This window comes from Geotrypetes seraphini, chromosome 15 (genome assembly GCF_902459505.1).
Source record: "Geotrypetes seraphini chromosome 15, aGeoSer1.1, whole genome shotgun sequence".
Lineage (NCBI taxonomy): Eukaryota > Metazoa > Chordata > Amphibia > Gymnophiona > Dermophiidae > Geotrypetes > Geotrypetes seraphini.
In genome coordinates this window covers 19,249,135-19,270,604 of record NC_047098.1, presented here as the reverse complement: position 1 = coordinate 19,270,604, position 21,470 = coordinate 19,249,135, and the positions used below count along the sequence as shown (strand labels likewise).

The following is a 21,470-nucleotide window of genomic DNA, read 5'->3' as shown; positions in this document are numbered from 1 at the left end:
GACACATCAGCCTTAGTAAAAGAGGGGGTTTATAAGTTAATTACATGAACAGAAAACAAAAAAAAGAGTTCCACCAAAGAGATTCCACAAGGAAAACAGCAGCGCAAACACAAAAGAAACTGTGGAACTGATGATCCTGTCAGAAATAATTGCTGCTTTTTATGGGGACGGGCGGGGATGGAGGTAATTCCTTGCTGGGATGGGTGGGACGGAAAGGATTCTGACGGGGACGGGTGGGGAAGGAGAGGATTCGGGCGGGGATGGGCGGGGATGGGTGGGATTTCTGTCCCCGCGCAACTCTCTAGTGGAGCAGTGAACTGGCTGTCTATTTGTTTGGGGGGGGGCAGGCTTATGTGACTGCTTGAGTGAGAGGCAGACTGAATTAAGGCATGGGGGGAGAGCAACTGGCGTTATAAAGAGAGCGGGCTGTCTGAGGAAGGGGAGGCAAAGCTGGCTCATTGGGTTGGGAACAGTTGATTAGTTGGGAGAGAGGTAGCTGGTGAAGAGTTGGGGAGAATAGACATAGGGTGATTGATTATACACTCATTCTGCGCCAGGATTCGCTTGCCACACCCACTAACTAAATCAGCTCCTTATACCTCGTTTAACTATATAAACAACTTTCCTTGAGTTTGGCCTCCCATTTGTTTATCCCAAAGCACTCTGTACCACACATTTTTCCTCATCTAATATCTGCATATAGTATATGATAATCTATATTATAGAAGAGCATTAGGGCTCCTTTTACTAGCAGTCCAACTTAAGTGGGTTGAAAGTAAGTTTTTATAAATCCTTAAAAGGATGCCTTTGGAACCTGAGTAATCTAAAAAGTGGGGTGACTGGTGCGGCATGCCAGTTTGGGGCAAAGAACACACTATGATTCTTTTGTTTTCTTGCCTTAAGTAATTTGTAACTTTTATTTCCTTTTTTCTAAATGTCCCTTCTTATTATCGTAAACTGCTAAGCAGGTAACAACAATAGCATTGGCATACTGGGATAGACTGAAGGTCCATCAAACCCAGTATCCTGTTTCCAACAATGGTCAATCCAGATCACAAGTACATGGCAAGATCCCAAAAGGCAAAACAGAGTTTATGCTGTTTGCCCTAGAAATAAGTAGTGGATTTTTTCAAGTCCATCTTAATAATGGCTTACAGAATTTTTTTTCTTTTAGGAAATTTACCATATATACTCAAGTGCCTTTCCAAGTATAAACCAAGTGAACCGTTTCTCCCTGAAAAAGTGTGTGTGTGGAGGGGGGGGGGAACTGTTCACTCAAGTTTAAGCAGGGAGAGGGAGGTTATATTCAAATACAGTCTTTCCTCCTCTGTAGTGCCCTGCATTTCGCCCTGTCTCCTTCCTCCTTCCCCTTTGGGTATGGGTATGGAAAACTTTTCATACGCTGACAGGTTGAAAATGCTGGGGCTGTTCTCCCTAGAGAAGAGGAGACTTAAAGGAGACATGATAGAAACCTTCAAAATTCTGGAGGGCATAGAGAAGGTAGACAGATTCTTCAGACTGTGGGGAACCACAAGTACTAGGGGTCACTCGGAGAAATTGAAAGGGGACAGGTTTAGAACAGACGCTAGGAAGTTTTTTTTTACCCAGAGGTTGGTGGACACATGGAACGAGCTTCCAGAGGTTGTGATAGGCCAGAGCACAGTACAGGGGTTAAAGGAAGGTTTAGATAGGTTCCTAAAGGATAAGGGGATTGAGGGGTACAGATAGAAGCAGAGGTAGGTTATAGAAATGGTTAGGAACCACTTCACAGGTCATAGACCTGATGGGCCACCGCGGGAGCGGACCGCTGGGCGCGATGGACCTCTGGTCTGACCCAGTGGAGGCAACTTCTTATGTTCTTTGGTGTGTAGCATTTTTACCCTCTTCACTCCTGCATGTGAGCGCCACTTCTCTCCCTCACCTAACTGAACAATTGTCAAAGACCTCTATAACATTTTCATTACTTGTAATGTGGCTTTAATATCTTTAGAAACTTCAGACTGGAGGGAAAGGACCTGTGGCATAGTTGAGAGTAGGAGGTGCCTGGGGCAGTGGCGCCCCCCCCCCCGTGCCCTCCTCTCCACTCCAGGCTCCTTCCATGCCCCCCCCCCCCCCGTTCCTTCCCTGCCTCTCACGCCATACTCATGCCCTCCCTTCCCCCTCCCCGTACCTCTTTAAATCTGCTTAAGTGAAGCCTATCCCTTCATTTGCAGTTACCCCATTTTATTTCACCTCCTATGCATATCAATTATCATAATGTCATAACTGGTAGGCAAGGATTATGGTGTTCCAACTCCAGAATCTGTCAGTCGAGCCAGCTGGTAAATGGCAGTGTTGACATTCTGTCTCCTGGGATTACGAACTCTTAATTCCATAACTTCCCCAGCTCTGTCCAGTCCAACAGGCATGAACCAGGTCCAGCAATTAGCCCTTGTAGTAACCTTTTAATTGCACTTGTAAGTACTTGAAAATGTACTGACAGTAATATTTCTATATATCCTTAATTGCAATTGTATTTACCTTTCAGTGTGCAGCAAGAACAATCTATGCTTGAAGGTCCAACATTTTAAAAAAATGTTTAGACAAGTGTAAAGCATGTCTTCAAACCCAATTCAGGTGAAGCCATCTGTACAGCGAAAGGATATAGGGCATATCTTTGGGTATTTGTACATTTATTGTGAAAAGTGCTACAGAATGCAAAGAATCCATTCTTCTGTAGGGCTGATACAGTTACAGAGATTGGCCAAATATGTAAATGTGGGGACCAGAGACATTTTCTATAGTTGGAGAATGAGCACTGCTGAAGACAGTCTGTTGAGGTTAATTTTATTAATGGGTTGTAAACTGCTCTCAAGGAACACAAAATCATTTCAGTGACATTAATCCTATAATGCGCTCTTAAAAAATTGCAAATTATGCTTCCATATTTATAGATTCTTATCACATTAGCTGATTTAAAGTGAATTATCTGTTCTGTGTATTTAATCACTGATGCACAGTTTCCTTTTAGGAATCCTAGTAAAAATGACGTCATTACAACGTTGCTTACATCTGTTCTTTCTCAGTTTACCTCCTGTGAAAACTGATTGATGCTGTCCAGTGGAGAAGTTATTTCACTAATTGTCCATAAAAAATATCATCAGAAGAGACCTGACTGAGTAATTAGTTCTTAACAGCAGCTAATACTTGTTTCGTTGTCAAACAAAAATTCGTATTAGTTCAGTTTTGCTTCTGATCTGTTAAATGGACAGAACATAATCCCTGTATGCTGGGGTACTTTTTATACAAATTATTAAAATGTGCTACATCTGGTGCCTTCACTGTAATGTTAAGCAATGGATTCAACTTAAAAGGCATTAAGAACATAAGAATAGTCATACTCGGTCAGACCAACACCTGGAACAACACCTGAAGCAACCTAATCCTGAACGCACCAACATACCATTCAGAAAATCAGTAAAACCCCACTTATTACCTCTTCTAATACGCTCCTTCTTCTACCCCGTTCACTCAACTGTCTTCCACACCGTCCCAAATCTAACTGATGTAACCTCACTGTCCTTACAGCATCTCTTGGTGTATACCGTCTTGAACTGAAAAGGTATGATGGGATATAAATAAAGCTATTATTATTATCCATCCCACTATCCTGTTTCCACAGTGGCCATTCCAGGTCACAAGTACCTGACAGAAACCCCTGACAGTAGAAAACAAACAGCGAAGGAGACTCTGGTGCGTAATCACTTTTATTATATATTAAGACTCGACACGACTGTGTTTCGGCCCAAATGGGCCTGCCTCAGGAGTCTGAAATCTGATTTGAGGGTATTTACACAAATCTTTTGTTAAGTTAGTATCTCCTGTTTTCCAGAAACCCCTGACATACACCCACAGTGTACATATCCATAAATTCCTACTGTAGAAGGTACCCCCTACATACCCCACATGTGCTGTCCTGCCCTACTTGGAACCACACACACTTCTATCCCCAATATCCACTCACACAAACTCTATCCCAGATACCACTCCATTTCTGAAATCTCCTCCTCCTATCCCCCACTCCTTGACTTTAGCACTGAAGGTGGCTTGCTCATGGCCCCCACCACTTTAGGAAATGTTTTTATAAAAGCCCCTCTTAGTACAAGTGGATCGATTTTTCACTCTGTCAAAAATTACAAAGACTAGGGGACCCTCAATGAAACTGCAGGGAAATACTTTTAAAACCAATAGGTGGAAATATTTTTTCACTCAGAATAGTTAAGCTCTGGAACGCGTTGCCAGAGGTTGTGGTAAAAGCGGATAGCGTAGCTGGTTTTAAGAAAGGTTTGGACAAATTCCTGGAGGAAAAGTCCATAGTATATTATTAAGACATGGGGAAGCCTCTGCTTGCCCTGGATTGGTAGCATGGACTGTTGCTACTCTTTGGGTTTTGGTCAGGTACTAGTGACCAGGATTGGCCACCATGAGAACAGGCTACTGGGCTTGATGGACCATTGGTCTGACCCAGTAAGGCTATAATTATGTTCTTAATTTTTTGCACCTGGGGCCCATTCAGTCCTAGTTATGCCACAGTGCAAATGTATCAACCATGGTTTTTCATCAAAAAGCATTTTGGTGCAAATAATCATACCAAAGACATTGAAAATGTAGGTCTGAACTTTAAAAAACCCCCAAATAAAAACCCATCTTAGTGTTTCTGCTAGGGATGTACATTTGTTTAAAATAACATGGGAGATGTAATTTCATCTTGATATTAGCCCAAAATGATAAGTTTTCCCCTGTGGAAAAGAATGCACATGCTTGGAAAATAGAACATCCATATGTGTACCATTGTGTACTCTTTGCAAAAAAAAAAAAAAAAGGGTAATAGATTTGAACTACTACTATCTTTCTGTTGTACAGCCAAAGCGGTTTACATAGATCTACCAGACGTTCAGGAAAACCCGGATATGATCTCTTTTTAAAGGACTGTCTGGGTACCTGAATGGACTTTCCAAAACCCTGTAGTTTTTCCAGGTTTTGGAAAGCCCGGACCTCCAGCCACATCTGGAGGGCCTCTTGAGCATGCGCGGATGATCTCACACATCCACAGATGCTCAGAGGCTCTGCAGACATGGCCCAGAAATTGGAGAAGAAAGACGAGGCTTTGTGGGAGGCGAGGATAATGGCTAGTTACAAAATTGTCCAGAGTATATTCAGGTGGAAGTGCGCACATACTTTACTCATGAAGTAGAGGTGTTTCTGGAAGCAGAGTTAAGGAGTGGGTCTGGCCTTCTTTACATATCTTTAGCTTTTCAAAAGTATGCATGTAAATTTTCTCAAACTTCCTGTGCAATGTGTATCTGTGACTTGGGTGAGGTAATTTTCAAAGAGAAAATGGCACGTGCTTTCCCTTTGAAAACTAGTGTAACTTGATAACACAAGTTAGGTGGCCTTTTTTAAAAAATGAGTTATCCTCAATAAGGTGGCAAGGGGGCCCCTTCTGGTGACTCAGACAGGCCGTGACCTGTTCGGGCCGCCGCGGGAGCGGACTGCTGGGCGGGATGGACCTATGGTCTGACCCGGCGGAGGCACTGCTTATGTTCTTATGTTAATTTCCATATTTTTCTAAAAATTTGTCTCCTGAGTTGGCATAAAGAAGGTTTGATCTGTATTGAAGGTGCAGAGAGAGATGCTTATGATGTGCACTTGAAGGGAGTGACTTATGGTCATACTCTGTCCTTCTTCTCACTGATCCACCCCAGTGCCTGTTTTCCTTGGTGTCAGGTCAAAAGCGCGCCGGGACAAAGGCGCGTGCAGACAATTGAGCGCAGCGCGGAGGTGCGTGCCGCAGAAAATTACTGTTTTTAGGGCTCCGACGGGGGGGGGCGTGGGGGGGAACTCCCCCACTTTACTTAATAGAGATCGCGCCACGTTGTGGGGGCGTTTTGGGGGGTTTGGGGGGTTGTAACCCCCCACGTTTTACTGAAAACTTTACTTTTTCCCTGTTTTTAGGGAAAAAGTTAAGTTTACAGTAAAATGTGGAGGGTTACAACCCCCCACAACACCGGCGCGATCTCTATTAAATAAACTGGGGGGTCCCCAACAAAACCCCCCATCGGAGCCCCTAAAAACTGTAATTTTCTTCGGCGCACGCCTCCATCTTGCGCTCAGTTGTCAGCGCGCACCTTTGTCTTTCGCGGGGTTGTCTATGAACCGTTTTCCTTATATAAAGACAGGTCTAAAGTAGCAGAGTAAAGCTTGGCCTCATTCTTCAATTAAATCCCATCAAACCTTGTTGATTTTAACCTAAGCCAGGGGTGTCCAATGTCGGTCCTCGAGGGCCGCAGTCCAGTCGGGTTTTCAGGATTTCCCCAATGAATATGCATGAGATCTATTTGCATGTACTGCTTTCAATGCATATTCATTGGGGAAATCCTGAAAACCCGACTGGACTGCGGCCCTCGAGGACCGACATTGGACACCCCTGACCTAAGCCTTTTATTGTGTGTGTCTTGATCAGAATGAAAGCTCCAAGGAGCAGGAATTGTCTTGCATGTTAATGTGCAGTGCTATGTACATCAGGTAGTTTTATATAAATGACTGAAAACTGTAGTAATTTTATTGATTGGGATTTATTCATCACCTTTATGGAGAGAGTCACTCAGGATAGTGTAGAGCAGGTAATTTAGCATAAACCTTGTTAAAAACGTTCAGTAACAATAGTAAAATGACTAAATATACATATAAACACAATCAATAAGTTAAATATGAAAATTGCAAATTGAAACATAGGGCTCCTTTTACTAAGCTGCGATAGCGTTTTTAGCGCGCGCTAAACCCACGCTACGCGGCTAGAACTAACGCCAGCTCAATGCTGGTGTTAGCGTCTAGCATGCACGGCAATTCTGTGCGCGCTAAAACCGCTATCGTAGCTTAGTAAAAGGAGCCCATAGTATTAGAATTAACATGGTAGAGCAGGGGTAGGGAAGTCCGGTCCTCGAGAGCCGTATTCCAGTCGGGTTTTCAGGATTTCCCCAATGAATATGCATTGAAAGCAGTGCATGCAAATAGATCTCATGCATATTCATTGGGGAAATCCTGAAAACCCGACTGGAATACGGCTCTTGAGGACCGGAGTTCCCTATCCCTGTGGTAGAGTATCAAAAATACACTAATTTAACAGCACTGTAGAACAATCATATAACAGAAATATGATATATGCCAGTATAATACAAACTCTACCATAATAGTATGGAAGAACATTCAAATAAACAGAGAGATGATACAATATCAGCATAATACCAATGAAACACTTAATAGGCGCATGTTAGAACATTAAGATAATATAGATAGAGTATGATGCTAATGTTGTTTGTACAATGCAAAGAAACATATGTAGCTGAGGGGAGCAAGTGCAGCTGAGATATATAGATAGACAAGGCAGAATGGGTAGTACGAAGTCAATTGTGATAAATGTCTAAACTGAAGGCAAATTATATGTACAGTTGAATCCTCTATAATAAAACCCTAAGCACGCATGTGCACTTACAATGGCGTGATCCCTGACACCGTGATTTGTAACTCTGTGGCCGTGTTCGATTTGTGGTGCGTGCGGAGGTTTGAGCGGCAGTGAGAGCAATGGCAGGAGGGTGTCCTTCAAGGTCCAGCATCTACTGCTGCACAGGGAAGTGGAGGGGGAGAGGGAAAAGGGGCTGCTTTGGGGGAGAGGTGTGCTGGGGGGCAGGCAGCAATCTTGGTTTGCTCGGGGGGCCAAAGAGAGATAGGCAGGGGGCCAGGGAGAGAGACAGCCAGCGGCCAAGGAGCGAGAAAGAAAGACAGACAGGCAAGGGGCCAGGGAGAGACACAGACAGAATTACAGACAGGCAGAGGGCCAGAGAGAGAGAGACAGAAAGACAGACAGACAGCGGCCAAAGAGAGAGAGAGACAGAAAGACAGACAGACAGCGGCCAAAGAGAGAGAGAGACAGAAAGACAGACAGACAGCGGCCAAAGAGAGAGAGAGACAGAAAGACAGACAGAAAGCGGCTAAGGAGACAGAGAAACAGAAAGACAGACAGACAGACACATCTATTCTAGCACCCATTAATGTAATGGGCTTAAAAACTAGTAAGATATAAGGAACTTGGCTAAGTTACAGCATTTGCAGCAAGCTATTCCAGGTGCGGAGTGATAGCTGCATGATATAAGGTAAAGCCCTCAACTGCATAAATTTAAATAATATAATACCAATAATTATTCATGAGAGAAAACATTCCATACATACACATGTGCATAATATATGCATATACAATTCTAGGTGTCTGCAATTTTTTGTGCATAAAATTTTTGATCTTGCTGCTAATGCGTGCCTAAATGTGAATGTTTCCTTGGTGACCAATGTGTTTCAGTATTTGCACATATTTTTATATGTGCAGATTATTTCTGTACAATTAGTTTACAGCATTGACTGCAAAAATGTTTTATATTTGTGTTGGGAATTCATGCATTGAGCATTAGTGTGCATGTGTTTTTACCCTCCTGGCTTCTGTCCACCAAAATAAATTCTGTTATTTACCCAGAAAATAAGTCTCTTGTTTCATGATGGTCTGCCCATGTTTTTTGCATGAATGACCAAAGTGAGATAGTCGGTGGCATGTACTGTAGTTTCTGTGTCAAGATTTGTAACAGTCCATTTTTTTTCTGTTTTCCCAGTGTATTGGTGTGCAAAGGCCTGGCATAATATGTGTACACTTCTCCCTCCGTATTCACGGTTTCCGCATTCGCAGTTTCGATTATTCATAGTTTTTAGCTTGTTGGCTCCTCCCCCCAAATTACATCAGCTTGCATAGCAAAATCGCTGATTCCAAGCGTTTACAGAGAAAATCACTGATTCCCAGCATTTTCTTCACCGTGTTTTGCCTCTCCTTCGGGAACAGGCCAGGTCTCCCACCATGTTATTCACAGTTTCACCACATTCACAATGGTGTTTAATAGAAAACAGTGAATAACATATGAAAAAGTTATTTACGGTTTTTCTGTATTTGCGGTTCTGTTAATCCCCTATCACAGCGAATATGGAGGGAGAAGTGTAATGCTACCTTTTTCTTTCCCAGGGAATTCCTGCTGTTATGTTATCGCATATTTTCTATAGGCTCTGAGTGGTTGTTTTTTTTTTTTTTGCAGAGTTTTATATTACTACATACTTTTCCTAGGGAAGTTGTGTTGCTGTTACTGAGGTAACACTTAAGAATAAAATATTTGATTAAAGCTCATATTTAAGAGTATAATGTACAATTATTTGTTATTAAATCTACAAAAAGTGAAAGTGGATAGATAAATAAATAACAATCACAAACTTGCTCCATTTGTAAGGCTGAGAGGGTGTCAGGTCAAAAGCGCGCTGGGACAAAGGCGCGCCCAGACAATTGAGCGCAGTGCACGCCGCTCTAAATTACTGTTTTTAGTGCTTCGACGGGGGGGGGGGGCTTGAGGGGGGAACCCCCCCCCCACTTTACTTAATAGACATTGCGCCAACGTTGTGGGGGGTGTGGGGGGTTGTAACCCCCCACATTTTACTGAAGACTTCACTTTTTCCCTGTTTTTAGGGAAAAAGTTCAGTTTACAGTAAAATGTGGAGGGTTACTACCCCCCATAACGCCGGCGCGATGTCTATTAAGTAAACTGGGGGGGGGGTTCCCCAACAAAACCTCCCGTCGGAGCCCCTAAAAACTGTAATTTAGAGCGGCGCGGCAGCGCACGCTGCGCTCAATTGTCAGCGCGCGCTTTTGTCTTTCGCGCCGTTGTCTATGAACCGGCTGAGAGTATTAACTCAACGGAAGAAAAAGCCTCAGGTTTGTTCCGGCAGAGCATAAATGCTCAAGCCTCTTCCACCCACATCATTGGCAGAAAAAAACTTCTGTAGAGAATATACATTTGCCACTATGCTACTTTTAAGTGTGGGACTGAGATGTTATCCAGCAACATTGACAATTGTGTTGTAAAACTCTTAAGTGGCGTCTTGTCTACTAGCCAACGTTTCACAGTATACAACCGTTCCTTCAGGGCTTCCTGACTTCCACTTTCTTTACACAGACCTGTAAAAATAATTATTTGTTATTACAGGATCATTACTACTATTTAACACTTCTATAGTGCTGAAAGGCATATGGGGTGGGGAGGTTATGATTATTGCTTTAGTAGTGAAAACCTTGAGGTAGGTGGTTTTAAGGGCTTCAGCTCTGATTCTCTACCTAGTAATGCCTCTGCCTATTGTTCATAAGCACCATCCATCACCTCTTTTCTTGCACACCTCTGTAGTTTCCTCTTCATACTCTGTCACTCCATCCCCACTGACAGCAAAAGAGGAGTCCACATGGTAAGCCAGGTACTTCTCTAACTACAGTGGTGCCTCGCATAACGAATGCCTCACACAGCGAACGCTGCACACAACGAACTTCATGTCTTGTTTCATACAACGAACTTCGTTTCACACAACGAAGTCGCCCGAGCTGCGTTACTCACTGCGCTTAACTGCCCTCTCTCACAGCCCTTCGCCTGGCTCCCTGTGCAGTGGCGGACCGTCGGCTCGCCTCCTTTTATGGAGGGGCCCGGCGCCTACTGCTGATGCGTTGGGGGGGGCGGAGCTACTCTCGCCGCTTCCCCGATGCTAGAAAAAAAAAAAAAAGAAAAGTTAAGTCCCAGTTTTTGCCGCTGAGACTCTGCCCTCTCTCACTGTATACAGTCGTCCTTTTAAGATAAACTCAATATTTTTTATATACTGTATATCATGGCTTCTAAAAAAAGATGTTGGAGAAAAGAGAAAAAACAAACGACTTTGGACAGGTTTTTCATGAAACCATCGGCCAAAAAGCAGAAAATGGATGAAGATGTGCAAGATTCGGTAGACTCTACTTAGTCTGTCTTAAAATTTAAAAAATGTGTGTTTGTTTAAAAAAAAATTATGTTTTTAGATGTATCTAAATAAAAATAATAACAAAAAATTTATCTTTTTTTATGTCATCTTAGCATATTATATGCTACAGAACGAATTATTTTTTTTAACATGTATTGTTATGGGAAAACGCGTTTCACATAACGAACTTTTCGCATAACAAACTTGCTCCTGGAACGAATTAAGTTCGTTGTGTGAGGCACCACTGTACTTCCGCCTGTCACTAGCATCTCTCAAAGTACACTGTAGAAATCCGTGAAGCACCAGGTAAGCCAGACAGTTGATCTCCGCTGTGAACTATGTAGGCAGTAGAGGCACCAGAGGCAAGAAGAGTGAGTTAGAGAAATACTGGGCCATCTGAACTGGAGGAATGACAGGGGGACAAATTTGTCCCCGTCCCCACAGGAACCCAATTTCCCCGTCCCATCCCCGCAAGTTTTGTCGCTGTCACTGCCCCATTTCTGTAACTTAAACTAAACTAAAACTTAAGTTTATAGACCGTATCTTCTCTATACAGATAGAGCTCGACTTGGTTTACAGTAAAATTAATAATAAAAAAAAGGAGGGAGAGATTTTACAATTTTGAAAATAACCAAGTTTTCAGTTGTTTGTGAAATATTTGAAGAGAGCCCAAATCTCACCACTGTAAGGGAATATTATTCCATAAATCAGTAATTTTGAAAAATAAAGATTTCCTCAATATACCAGTAGAGGCGATGCCTTTCATTAAAGGAAAGTAAAGTTTAAGTTTTTGTATGGTTCTGGTAATACCAGGTCTTTTTGAATTCCAAGACAAAGGGATTAGTAAAGGGCAGATGTCAAACAAGATCTTGAATGTTATGCAGGCACATTTAAAGTACAACATAGAGAATATTGGAAGCCAGTGAAGTTTAGCCAAGAGCGGAGATACGTGCTCGAATTTAATTTTACCGCACAATCCTCGAACACTTTTATGATTTTAAAGTGTTTTGAGGCTTGTGCAGATGAGGACAGAGCTTGCAGGAATGGGGCAGGGACAGGAAAAGAACTCGATGGGACGGAAAAATGAGTTTCAACGGGGACGGGGAAAAATTTGTCCCCATGTCATTCTCTAATCTGACCTCTCCTGTCAGCTAGGATTGGGCTGCAGAGGAAGAAGAAAGGAAACATTTGCGGGGTGGGGGTACAAATATAGGTAACTCCACCTACTTTTTCAAAAGTTGTTTAGGAAGTGCCAAAAGGGGTGAAATGTTAGCTTCATATAATTTACCTGGGATAGAGCATAATTGTGTCCCCAAATATCTGACTGGTTATTCTACTTTCCAAAAGCAAAAAATGATGATCTCTGATTTTGGCCAATTGATGGACATTGTTGTATCATAATTGTTTAAGTACAAGGATACATTTACAAGTTATGTTTATGTTTAATTAAGCTGGAATCTAATTTATTGAAATAATTTTTCCAGTATTTACTGTGTATGTGAAATTAGGGTGCAGTTGGGTAGGTTCTCAAGGCTGTTTTATCTGCAGCATCAAGGACTATATCTTTAAAACCATCGTGTCTCTCACCTGGGCCTAGAAAAGATATTAACTGAGGAACTGTGAGAAGAGCAGAGTCATATGAGAAATAGGGCTATAGAGGAAAAGGGGAGGCAGAAGTCGAGCAATTTGTGGAGAAGGTTTCATTTAAAAGCATCTTCTCCTTCAATGGATTTTCTTACAGATACGTGTGTGTATATAATACATTGTTCAGCATTGATTAGAAAATCAGGATAATTTTTTTGAAGTCTGTGCGATATTATGACCTGACTATACTCTACTGCTATGCTGCTGCTTTACACCTTTGTAATTTTTTCCTTAGAATCGATATACCGACGAGGGGCCAGAAGATGGAGGAAACTGCACCGAGTGAATGGACATCTCTTTCAAGCCAAGCGCTTTAACAGAGTGAGTTATGTTAATGAAAAGAGAGACATTCCCGTATGTAGCTATAAGAGTAAGACGAAGACTACGTAAGTAAAGTCGGAAGGTCTGTGGTGTTGGGAGGCCTGGAGAGCAGTTCGTAATTCACAAAGACACAATTTTCTTATGCCTTCAGTACTTTTCCCTTTGTATACTGAAACAGATTTGTTTGGCCAGTTCAGATGAAAATACAGTATCTAATTGCTTTGGCCACTGCAGTCACTAACCCCCCCTCGTTTGCAAAGGTGCGCTAAGCTTTTTAGCGCGTGCTAAACGCTAACGCGTGCATGTTATCCTGTGGACGCGTTAGTGGTTAGCGCACGCTTCGATTTAGCGCGCCTTTGTAAAAGAGAGCCTTAGAAAACCATCATTCCTGTTGAAGGAGGGTCTGCTCTGAAGGACATACAGGGCAATGCGTTGAAATTTTCAGTGCGCCACAGTTAAAAAGCAAATAGATCGATAAAGATTATTTAAAATTCCAAAATAAATCCAAATTAAAATAAAATGAAATGGGGAGCAAAATGAAGAATTATCAATGTGCCACTGCAAACGCAACTTTTGTGCAGTTCTGGTAACTCTGTCTGGAAATGGGTTTAGAGTAGCTGGAAAAGGATCGTAGGATGTCGCAAATGTTAAAGGGGATAGAAACATCCCATGCGAAGAAAAGCGATACAGCTTGGGACTATTTAACTTGGAGAAGGGATGTGGCAGAAGTTTATACAAATCATGGCTGGTGTGGAATGGTTAAATAGGAAATAGTTGTTTTAACCTTACAAACAGCCCTTAATCATTTTTGTTGCTCTTCTCTGGACCCGCTCGAGCATCACCATATCCTTCTTAAGGTGCGTCCAATACTGGTCGCCGCACCTTAAGAAGGATATGGTGATGCTCGAGAGGGTCCAGAGAAGAGCAACAAAAATGATTAAGGGCATGGAAAATCTTGCATATACCGAAAGGTTGGAGAAGCTGGGGCTCTTTACCCTGGAAAAGCGGAGACTTAGAGGGGACATGATAGAGACCTATAAAATCATGAAAGGTATAGAGAAGGTGGGGAGGGACAGATTTTTCAGGCTAGCGGGGACATCAAAAACAAGAGGGCATTCAGAAAAACTGAAAGGAGACAGATTCAAGACGAATGCTAGGAAGTACTTCTTCACTCAGAGGGTGGTGGACACCTGGAATGCGCTTCCAGGAGAGGTGATAGGACAGAGTATAATAATGGGTTTCAAAAAGGGCCTGGATGACTTCTTGAAGGAGAAAGGGATTACAGGGTATAGATAGAGGGGTACTATACAGGGTACTTCAGGATTAGGGCATAAACAATTCAGGTGGAGGGAACTTACAGGTCAAGGACCTGGAGGGCCGCCACGGGAGCGGACTGTTGGGCGCGATGGACCCCTGGTCTGACCCAGCAGAGGCAATACTTATGTTCTTATGACACTTCATGAAATTAATGATCAATAGACTGAAAATAAATTGTGGAAATGTTTTTCACACAGTGTAGTGTGTGATTGGTAGTGTATTGAGCGCTCTCAAATAAAATAACTAAGCTTCGGCGTCTGTTGTTGGTGGGTGTGGTCAGGATAACATAGGATTCAAATGAGGTTTGGTCAAGTCTCTGGAAGAAAAATCCATCAAACGTGTCAGCCATAGGGGCTTAGAAATGGTACTCACCCCTTGAAAAGTGCTATGAGAAACAGATCTGCTTCTAGCCCCTGTCAGAGAGAGGATGCTGGACTCGATGAACCTTGACCTGACTCAATTTGACTCTTCTTATGTTTATCTTAGAGAATGACACGGGGAAAAATTCTGTCCCCGTCACTGCCCCGTCCCCGGACCACCATCCTCTTCACTGCCCCGTCTCTGCCGTCCCCTTCACCGTCCCCGCTCTCCCTTTCACCGCCCCAACCCCGTCTTCAGTGTCTTCTCCTCTCCATCCCCCCACCCCCAGCACCCTTCACGCGGTCCAGCAGCTCCCTCTCGCCGGCCAGTTGTGCATTTCTCTCCCTCTGTAATACAGCTCATAGCCTTATAGAAATCGCCAGTTTCAACAAGAAAAGGTAAGGGAAAAGGAAGGAGGGAGGGAGATGCATGGCCGGCGGGAGAGAGGGAGCTGCCAGATCGAACGCTCGTTCACTGCGCGTGCTAACCATTCACTGCTCCACGGGGCGGTGAATGGCCTTGTCCCCGATCTCGTGGTGACCTTTTTTGGGGGGGTCACCTTTTTGGCGGGTTAGCTGCGGGTAACAACCACCGTGTCATTCTCTAGTTCATATGGTAAGGAAATATGGGATCAGTTTTGTAAGTGGATGCCTCCAGTTGAGTGCCCCGAATGTCACACAGTGAGAGCTGATTCTCTTATGGCACATGGGCTCCCAGATACTGTGATAGAATAAAAGCATAACCCGGTGTCGGTGTGCTTTACATTTACACAATTGTATTACATCAACCACCTGGTGGAACTGAGGCTGCATAAATGTGGCAGGGACACGTGTAACTTAATGGTATTCTGTAAGTTATGCATGTGAGTGAGAGCCTTGTCCATGCTCCGCCCCTGTGTACGCCCTTTTGCACTTACATACAGTCACTTATGCACACCCTTACAGAATAGTGCTTAGGTGCCTTACTGGTACTTTATATGCACAAGGGTACCCACGAGCTAATATTCTCTAAATTAAAGTTGTACTGTCTTACTGTTAAAAGCCAGAATATGGTTTAAGTTTTTTATCTGCTGTTCAAAATTTATTATGGAATTGCACCAACTTATCTCTCGAATATGTTTTCCTGTGTTTGGAAAGTACTATTTAAGAACAAATCTCCATTTCAGTTTCGAGAGGTAAAAGGAAAGAAATACACTAAACTATATAGTGAGTGCAGCATTTGCATACCAAGCCTGTTAAATCTTGGAAAAATTTCCAAGTTCATATTACTTCTTTCTAGTTCAATAAGAATGACAGTCTTGAACCAGTGGGTTTATGCACCTTCACCTATGGGATGTGTGTAGAGAACCTCATTTGCAATTTTCTGCTCTGTCTCCCTTCTCCCTGGGCTGTCCTGTATTACTCAGTTATTTTCTCTACATACTTTTTAGTGCTGTAGAGGCTCCCAGTTTCAGGATGTCTCTGCCTGCAGGAGAACGCAGACTTCAGGTCAGAAGTCTATAGTTAAGGGGCTGCCTCCATTCCAGGGCACCCACTTGCATTAATAGTTCGAGATCTCGGGGTCCTGTCCCCTTGAGAGCAATGCTCGCCCCAGATTCTGTCTGCATTGGGCTTGAGTGCAGGTTGAACAACTCATGGCAGTTCTGCAGGGTCGAGGCTGACTGCGTGCCTTCCCCCAGCGTGTGCGGTGACGGTCCGAGGTCTCAGTCCTGCCAGAGGGATTGAGAGGCAGTCTGAATAAGTAAGCAGTCTGGTTTCCAGACTTGCTTGATAAACAAGTGATAAACAAGCACAAAGGCAACTCAGAAAAACATTGGGGAACAATGTATCACTAACCCGCAGTGTGCAGCGAGCACCCCAAGAATGGCCTTTGGAGATGTGTATACTCACAGAAACTCACCACAGGATCTGCCAACTGGCTGGAAAAACCTCAAACCTCTAATGAAAGTGACCGAGGCAGAAAGGAGAAGCATTTCATGTCAACTAGGAAGTCTAGCTGCCGGTGCGTATTCCTTCAGGATCCAAGAAGACTGACAGGATCATGAAGTTGCTGGACATTCACAAAGTGCTGCATTACCTTGAAGTGACTAATGAGTTTCGGCTGTCAGACCATCACTTTGTGTTAGCAGGCATTAGCCAACACAAAGGAATCCAACGAAAACTGCAGTATCACCAGCCAAAGCAAAAACATAGGTACATAGGAGTCAGCAGGCATTAGCCGCCAGGAACAGCCGGCTTCAAAAGCTACCTTTTTCCATATGGATTAGAAAGGCCATTTTGTCAGCTTATATTGGGAGTGGTAAGATACCTCCGACTTCCCTGAAGATCCACACCATTAGGAGTGTAGCTTCCTCCTGGACGGAGTCAAAAGCAGTGTTTAAGACAAACTAATGCTGTACCTTAATCATCCCTGAGCCTGTTAATAGTTCCTAATCCTGTAAATCTCCTGGCAATGTCCAGAATAGCCAACCTAATAATCCACCTACATCTGCAAAGCTAAAGTGGAATAAAAGTCACTAATGTAACGTTCACAGAAGAGATTTATAGAGCAGCCACTTAGTCCTTTTTTCATATGTTTATGAGATTTTAGAGGGTGGATGTAGCAACAGGATTGGATAACACCTTCGGAGCTTCAGTGCTGTCAGCAGGCTCATCTACCCCACCCTAGATTTATGTGACTGATACGTTCCATTGGTTCAAGGCTGACATTCCTTTTGAACTAGAAGGGATGATTATGTACTGGCCTTGTTAATCTTCTTTCTAGGAGATAGGAACGTCAGTCTTGAAGCCTTCCCTGTCAGATGATTCCTAGCCTGCCATTCTGTCTCAGACTTGTCTGTAGCACCGGGCAACTTACTTCTTTCCATGATCTCTAGCAAGAGGTCAAATAAAAGATCACCTATCTCAAGAAACGGGGGGTATCTGCAAGAACCCCATGACTATAAGTGCAGACTGCACTCAAGTAAATGAACTGTGTTTTGTCTCATTATGGATTATAAAGTGTTCATCATTGTTAATGTTATTGTTCTTTGTTGTGTTATGAGCAAAACAGACTTGTTTTGGGGGAGAATCCCCATACCCCTTCCTTTTCGGTTTATTCTCCAGGGCTGACCACTTGCTTTGATAGGAACTGAGGAGTATAGGACAGCACAGGGAGAAAGGAGGTGGAACAGAAAATGCAAACGAGGCTCTCTATACACACCCCGCAGGTGAAAATGCAGAAACATTTTGGTTCAAGACTGATGTTCCTGTCTCCTAGAAAGAAGATTAACAAGGTAGGTGCATAATTTTCCCTTGACTAATTATAAAAGTTTTAGAAAGGCATTCAAGACATAATATATTTTTAGTAAATATGTGTTAAAAATGAATTAATTTTAATTTATTTATTTTAAAAAATTATATTCCACTCTAACAACAATTCTAGGTGGATTCCAGAAGACATATCTAATTTATCACAGAAAAATACATTAAAAAACAGCAATTACTTAATAAACTTCAAAACATTTTGAAAGAGAAAAATAGTCTCCATTTTTTTAATATTTATAAACTACAATGAACTTTGCAAAAGTATTTGTGATATATAAACAATGACTGTAATCTCATAAGGGGCATGAAAACTTGAGTGCCCAGTTATAGAGCTAAGCTTCACATGGTACCAAGTAAGTTGATGAAATATTGATCAGTTACCAGAAAGCAGTCGGGCAATGTTTATAATTATGACAGAGGAGAGCACCAGAAAGAGCATTAATTACAACTAATAAAAATTTTTCTGCAGCTACAGTAGGAGAGTAACCTAATGGTTAGCACAGTGGGCAGAGAGCCTGGGGAAATGGGGTTCCGTTCCTTTTGTGGTTCCTTGTGATTCTCAGCAAGTCATCTAACTCTTCGTTGCTCCAGGTACAAAAACTTACCTTGTGAGCTCACTAGGGACAAAGAATATACAGTGGAACCTTGGTTTACGAGCATAATTCATTCCAGAAGCATGCTCATAAACCAAATTGCTCGTCTATCAAAGCGAGTTTCCCCATAGGAATGAATGGAAACTTGCTTGATTCGTTACCCCCCCTCCCCCCCGAGGCCACCGGTGCTGCTCCTCCTTACCTTTCACCCCCGAGGCCACTAGCGCTGCTCCACCCACCCACCCCCGGAGAACCTGCATTGCCCCCCCCCCCCCTGCCAGCGAACGCCCACACCCAAGGCCCAGCCAAGAGGGAGGATCTTCAGGCACCAGCATGACCTGTGCATTGGTGCTTGTGCCGGTGCCAAATCGGGGTAAGGGATTGTGTTTAGGCGCTCGGCGGGGGATGCCGGTTCGTGGGGCGGGGGGGGGGGGCACTCACAAATCGAGTCAACACTCGGTTTGCGAGGCACGATTTGCAGGAATGTTTTGCTCATCTTGCAAAACACTCGCAAACCAAGGTTTGACTGTACTTGCATTTAATTAAAAATATAAAACTAAACCAATTTGGTTATGCTGTGGAAAGGCAGTATATGAAATCAAATCCATGACCCTTTACAAAAGGACAAGGGTTAGAAAAAATTAAAAGCCATCATTGCCTTTTTTAGTGCCCTAATCAACAAAGAGAACTCAGTGAAATAAAGCATATGATCTTGTGAGCAGCCAAAAATATTGGTTAACAGTTAAATATAAATCTTTATTGTGCTCTCTCATGTAGCTGAAATGTTCATATGCCAAGCTGAAAATGTTTTAATTTCTGATTTACTGCCTGAAAGCTATCAAGGCTGTGTACATTCAGGTACAGTTAGATATTTTCCTTGTTTGCTTGTAAATTATTTTTGGGAAATTCTTTTTAAGTAATTTCTCTGAATTCTTGGAAGGTGAGGCCTAAGGCCTGATTTATGAGTTTTTACTCAAAGGGCTTGATGGGAATTGCAAAAGGCAGTTTAAACAAAGTTCAAAACCAAGCCTAACAGTATAAATGACGATGCATGTTATGGTCAATTTTGTTGTGTTCTTTTCAGAGTAGATGAAGATTATCTCTTTTTGTTTTAATTTTGGATTACAGAGAGCATATTGTGGCCAGTGCAGTGAAAGGATATGGGGTCTCGGAAGGCAAGGTTACAAGTGTATCAACTGCAAACTACTGGTCCATAAGCGCTGTCACATATTGGTCCCACTGACCTGCAGAAGGCATATGGTATGTTTATGTTCAATGTAAAATTCGATTGAATATTAAGCACAAATCCTCTTAGAAAAGGTCCACGTTCTATGTTACTGTATCTTCAAACACCAGCATTAATAACCTTTTCTTGTTTTACTAACCCCAGATCCTCAGAGACAACACACATGGCTTAAACTTCTCATTTGCCTGGTGATTAACATGTCGCTTCGTCACTGGATCAATTTATTTATACTGCAATTCTTAAATTTTAATTTGTGATAGTTTGTGAATAAACAACTTTAAAAAAAAAAATACCTAGCTTTGGATTCATAGACAACGGCGCGAAAGACAAAGGCGCGCCCGGACAATTGAGCGTAGCGTGGAGGCACGCGCCGCTCTAAATTACTGTTTTTAGGGCTCTGATGGGGGTGTGTGGGGGGAACCCCCCCACTTTACTTAATAGACATCGGGCCGGCGTTATGGGGGGTTTGGGGGGTTGTAACCCTCCACATTTTACTGTAAACTTAAGTTTTTCCCTAAAAACAGGGAAAAAGTGAAATTTTCAGTAAAATGTGGGGGGTTACAACCCCCCAAACCCCCTACAACGCCCCCACAACGTGGCGCGATGTCTATTAAGTAAAGTGGGGGGGGGGGTTTTCCCCCCCCCGCCCCCCCCCCCCGTTGGAGCTCTAAAAACAGTAATTTACAGTGGCGCGCACCTCCGCACTGCGCTCAATTGTCTGGGCGCGCCTTTGTCCCGGCGTGCTTTTGACCTGACACCCTAGCTTTGTGGTCATTTGAGGGATTGGATTATTGGCAACATGTTTCACATTATGTGTTTTCAAGACAACAAATCCCAACTGCTTTTACACCACCTAATTCAACCACTATCTCCGATAAAGGATGCACTAACATAGAACAACAAATGTGTTCAATGCTAAGCCATTATTGATGTTGGTCAGGATATTGGCTCCCTGCATGTCCGAGTTAATGGTCATCCCATCAGCTGTTTTGTCTGAGTCCCTCCCCCTTAGCCTTCTACTTAGGGGTTCTACTGCAGTAATTTATATGTTAGCTTATAACTTTTATTGTTCAGCTCTACATTTCCAAACTGGATTCCTCTTAACCTTAAGTCCTTTAGATCATTGTAATCTTATTAGAATGTTTATTTTCTTATTTTTCTCATCTATTCTCTATTTTATTTCTTCATTACTCTACTAATTGTCATTTTTCCTGGAACTTTAGTTAGATTGTAAGCCTTCGGGACAGTAAGGGAATTTCTAAGTACCTATTTTACTTATAATTTTAATGCACCCTATTGTCTATTTTTCTGTAAACCGCTTAGAATCCTAACGGAGTTTAGCGGTATATAAGAAATAAATCGCATTACATTAACCAGGATCTGTGTTCAGGCTACTACCACAAGGGGAGTTCATACAGGGATTGTCTCGATAATGTAGTAGCATTGGGAATGGTAGTCAAGGCTAGTAGCACGCTCGACTTCAAGAGACGATGGGACAAACATGTGGGGTCGCTACCGAGGTTTGATAGAGGATAGTTTCTCTAGGGTGGAAGGGATCATGATTGGGCAGACTTGTTGGGCCGTCGGCCCTTTTCTGCCGTCATATTCTATGTTTCTATGTTACTATTTCTCAGATAGGCAAATTTAAGGCACAGGGATTTAATCACCCCCCCCCCACCCCACACACACACACACACAAAACCTGCATTTCCATTGTTAGCTCTCAAGGAGCACCGGGTCAGATTGACATTTTGCCAGGACCATTCATTCCATAATTTCCTTCAGTTTCAA

General features: G+C 42.8%; 1 protein-coding gene across 4 annotated transcripts in view; it reads left to right on the top strand.

The window, feature by feature from the left end:
• The window catches only part of PRKCZ (protein kinase C zeta), a 173,556-nt gene that overhangs the window by 100,434 nt on the left and 51,652 nt on the right, over positions 1 to 21,470 (top strand). For all 4 annotated transcript variants that reach the window (XM_033922026.1, XM_033922023.1, XM_033922024.1 and 1 more), the window contains exons 6-7: positions 12,773 to 12,858; positions 19,562 to 19,693. In XM_033922026.1, coding sequence (XP_033777917.1) covers positions 12,773 to 12,858; positions 19,562 to 19,693 — 218 coding nt within the window. The remainder of the gene's footprint in view (positions 1 to 12,772; positions 12,859 to 19,561; positions 19,694 to 21,470) is intronic.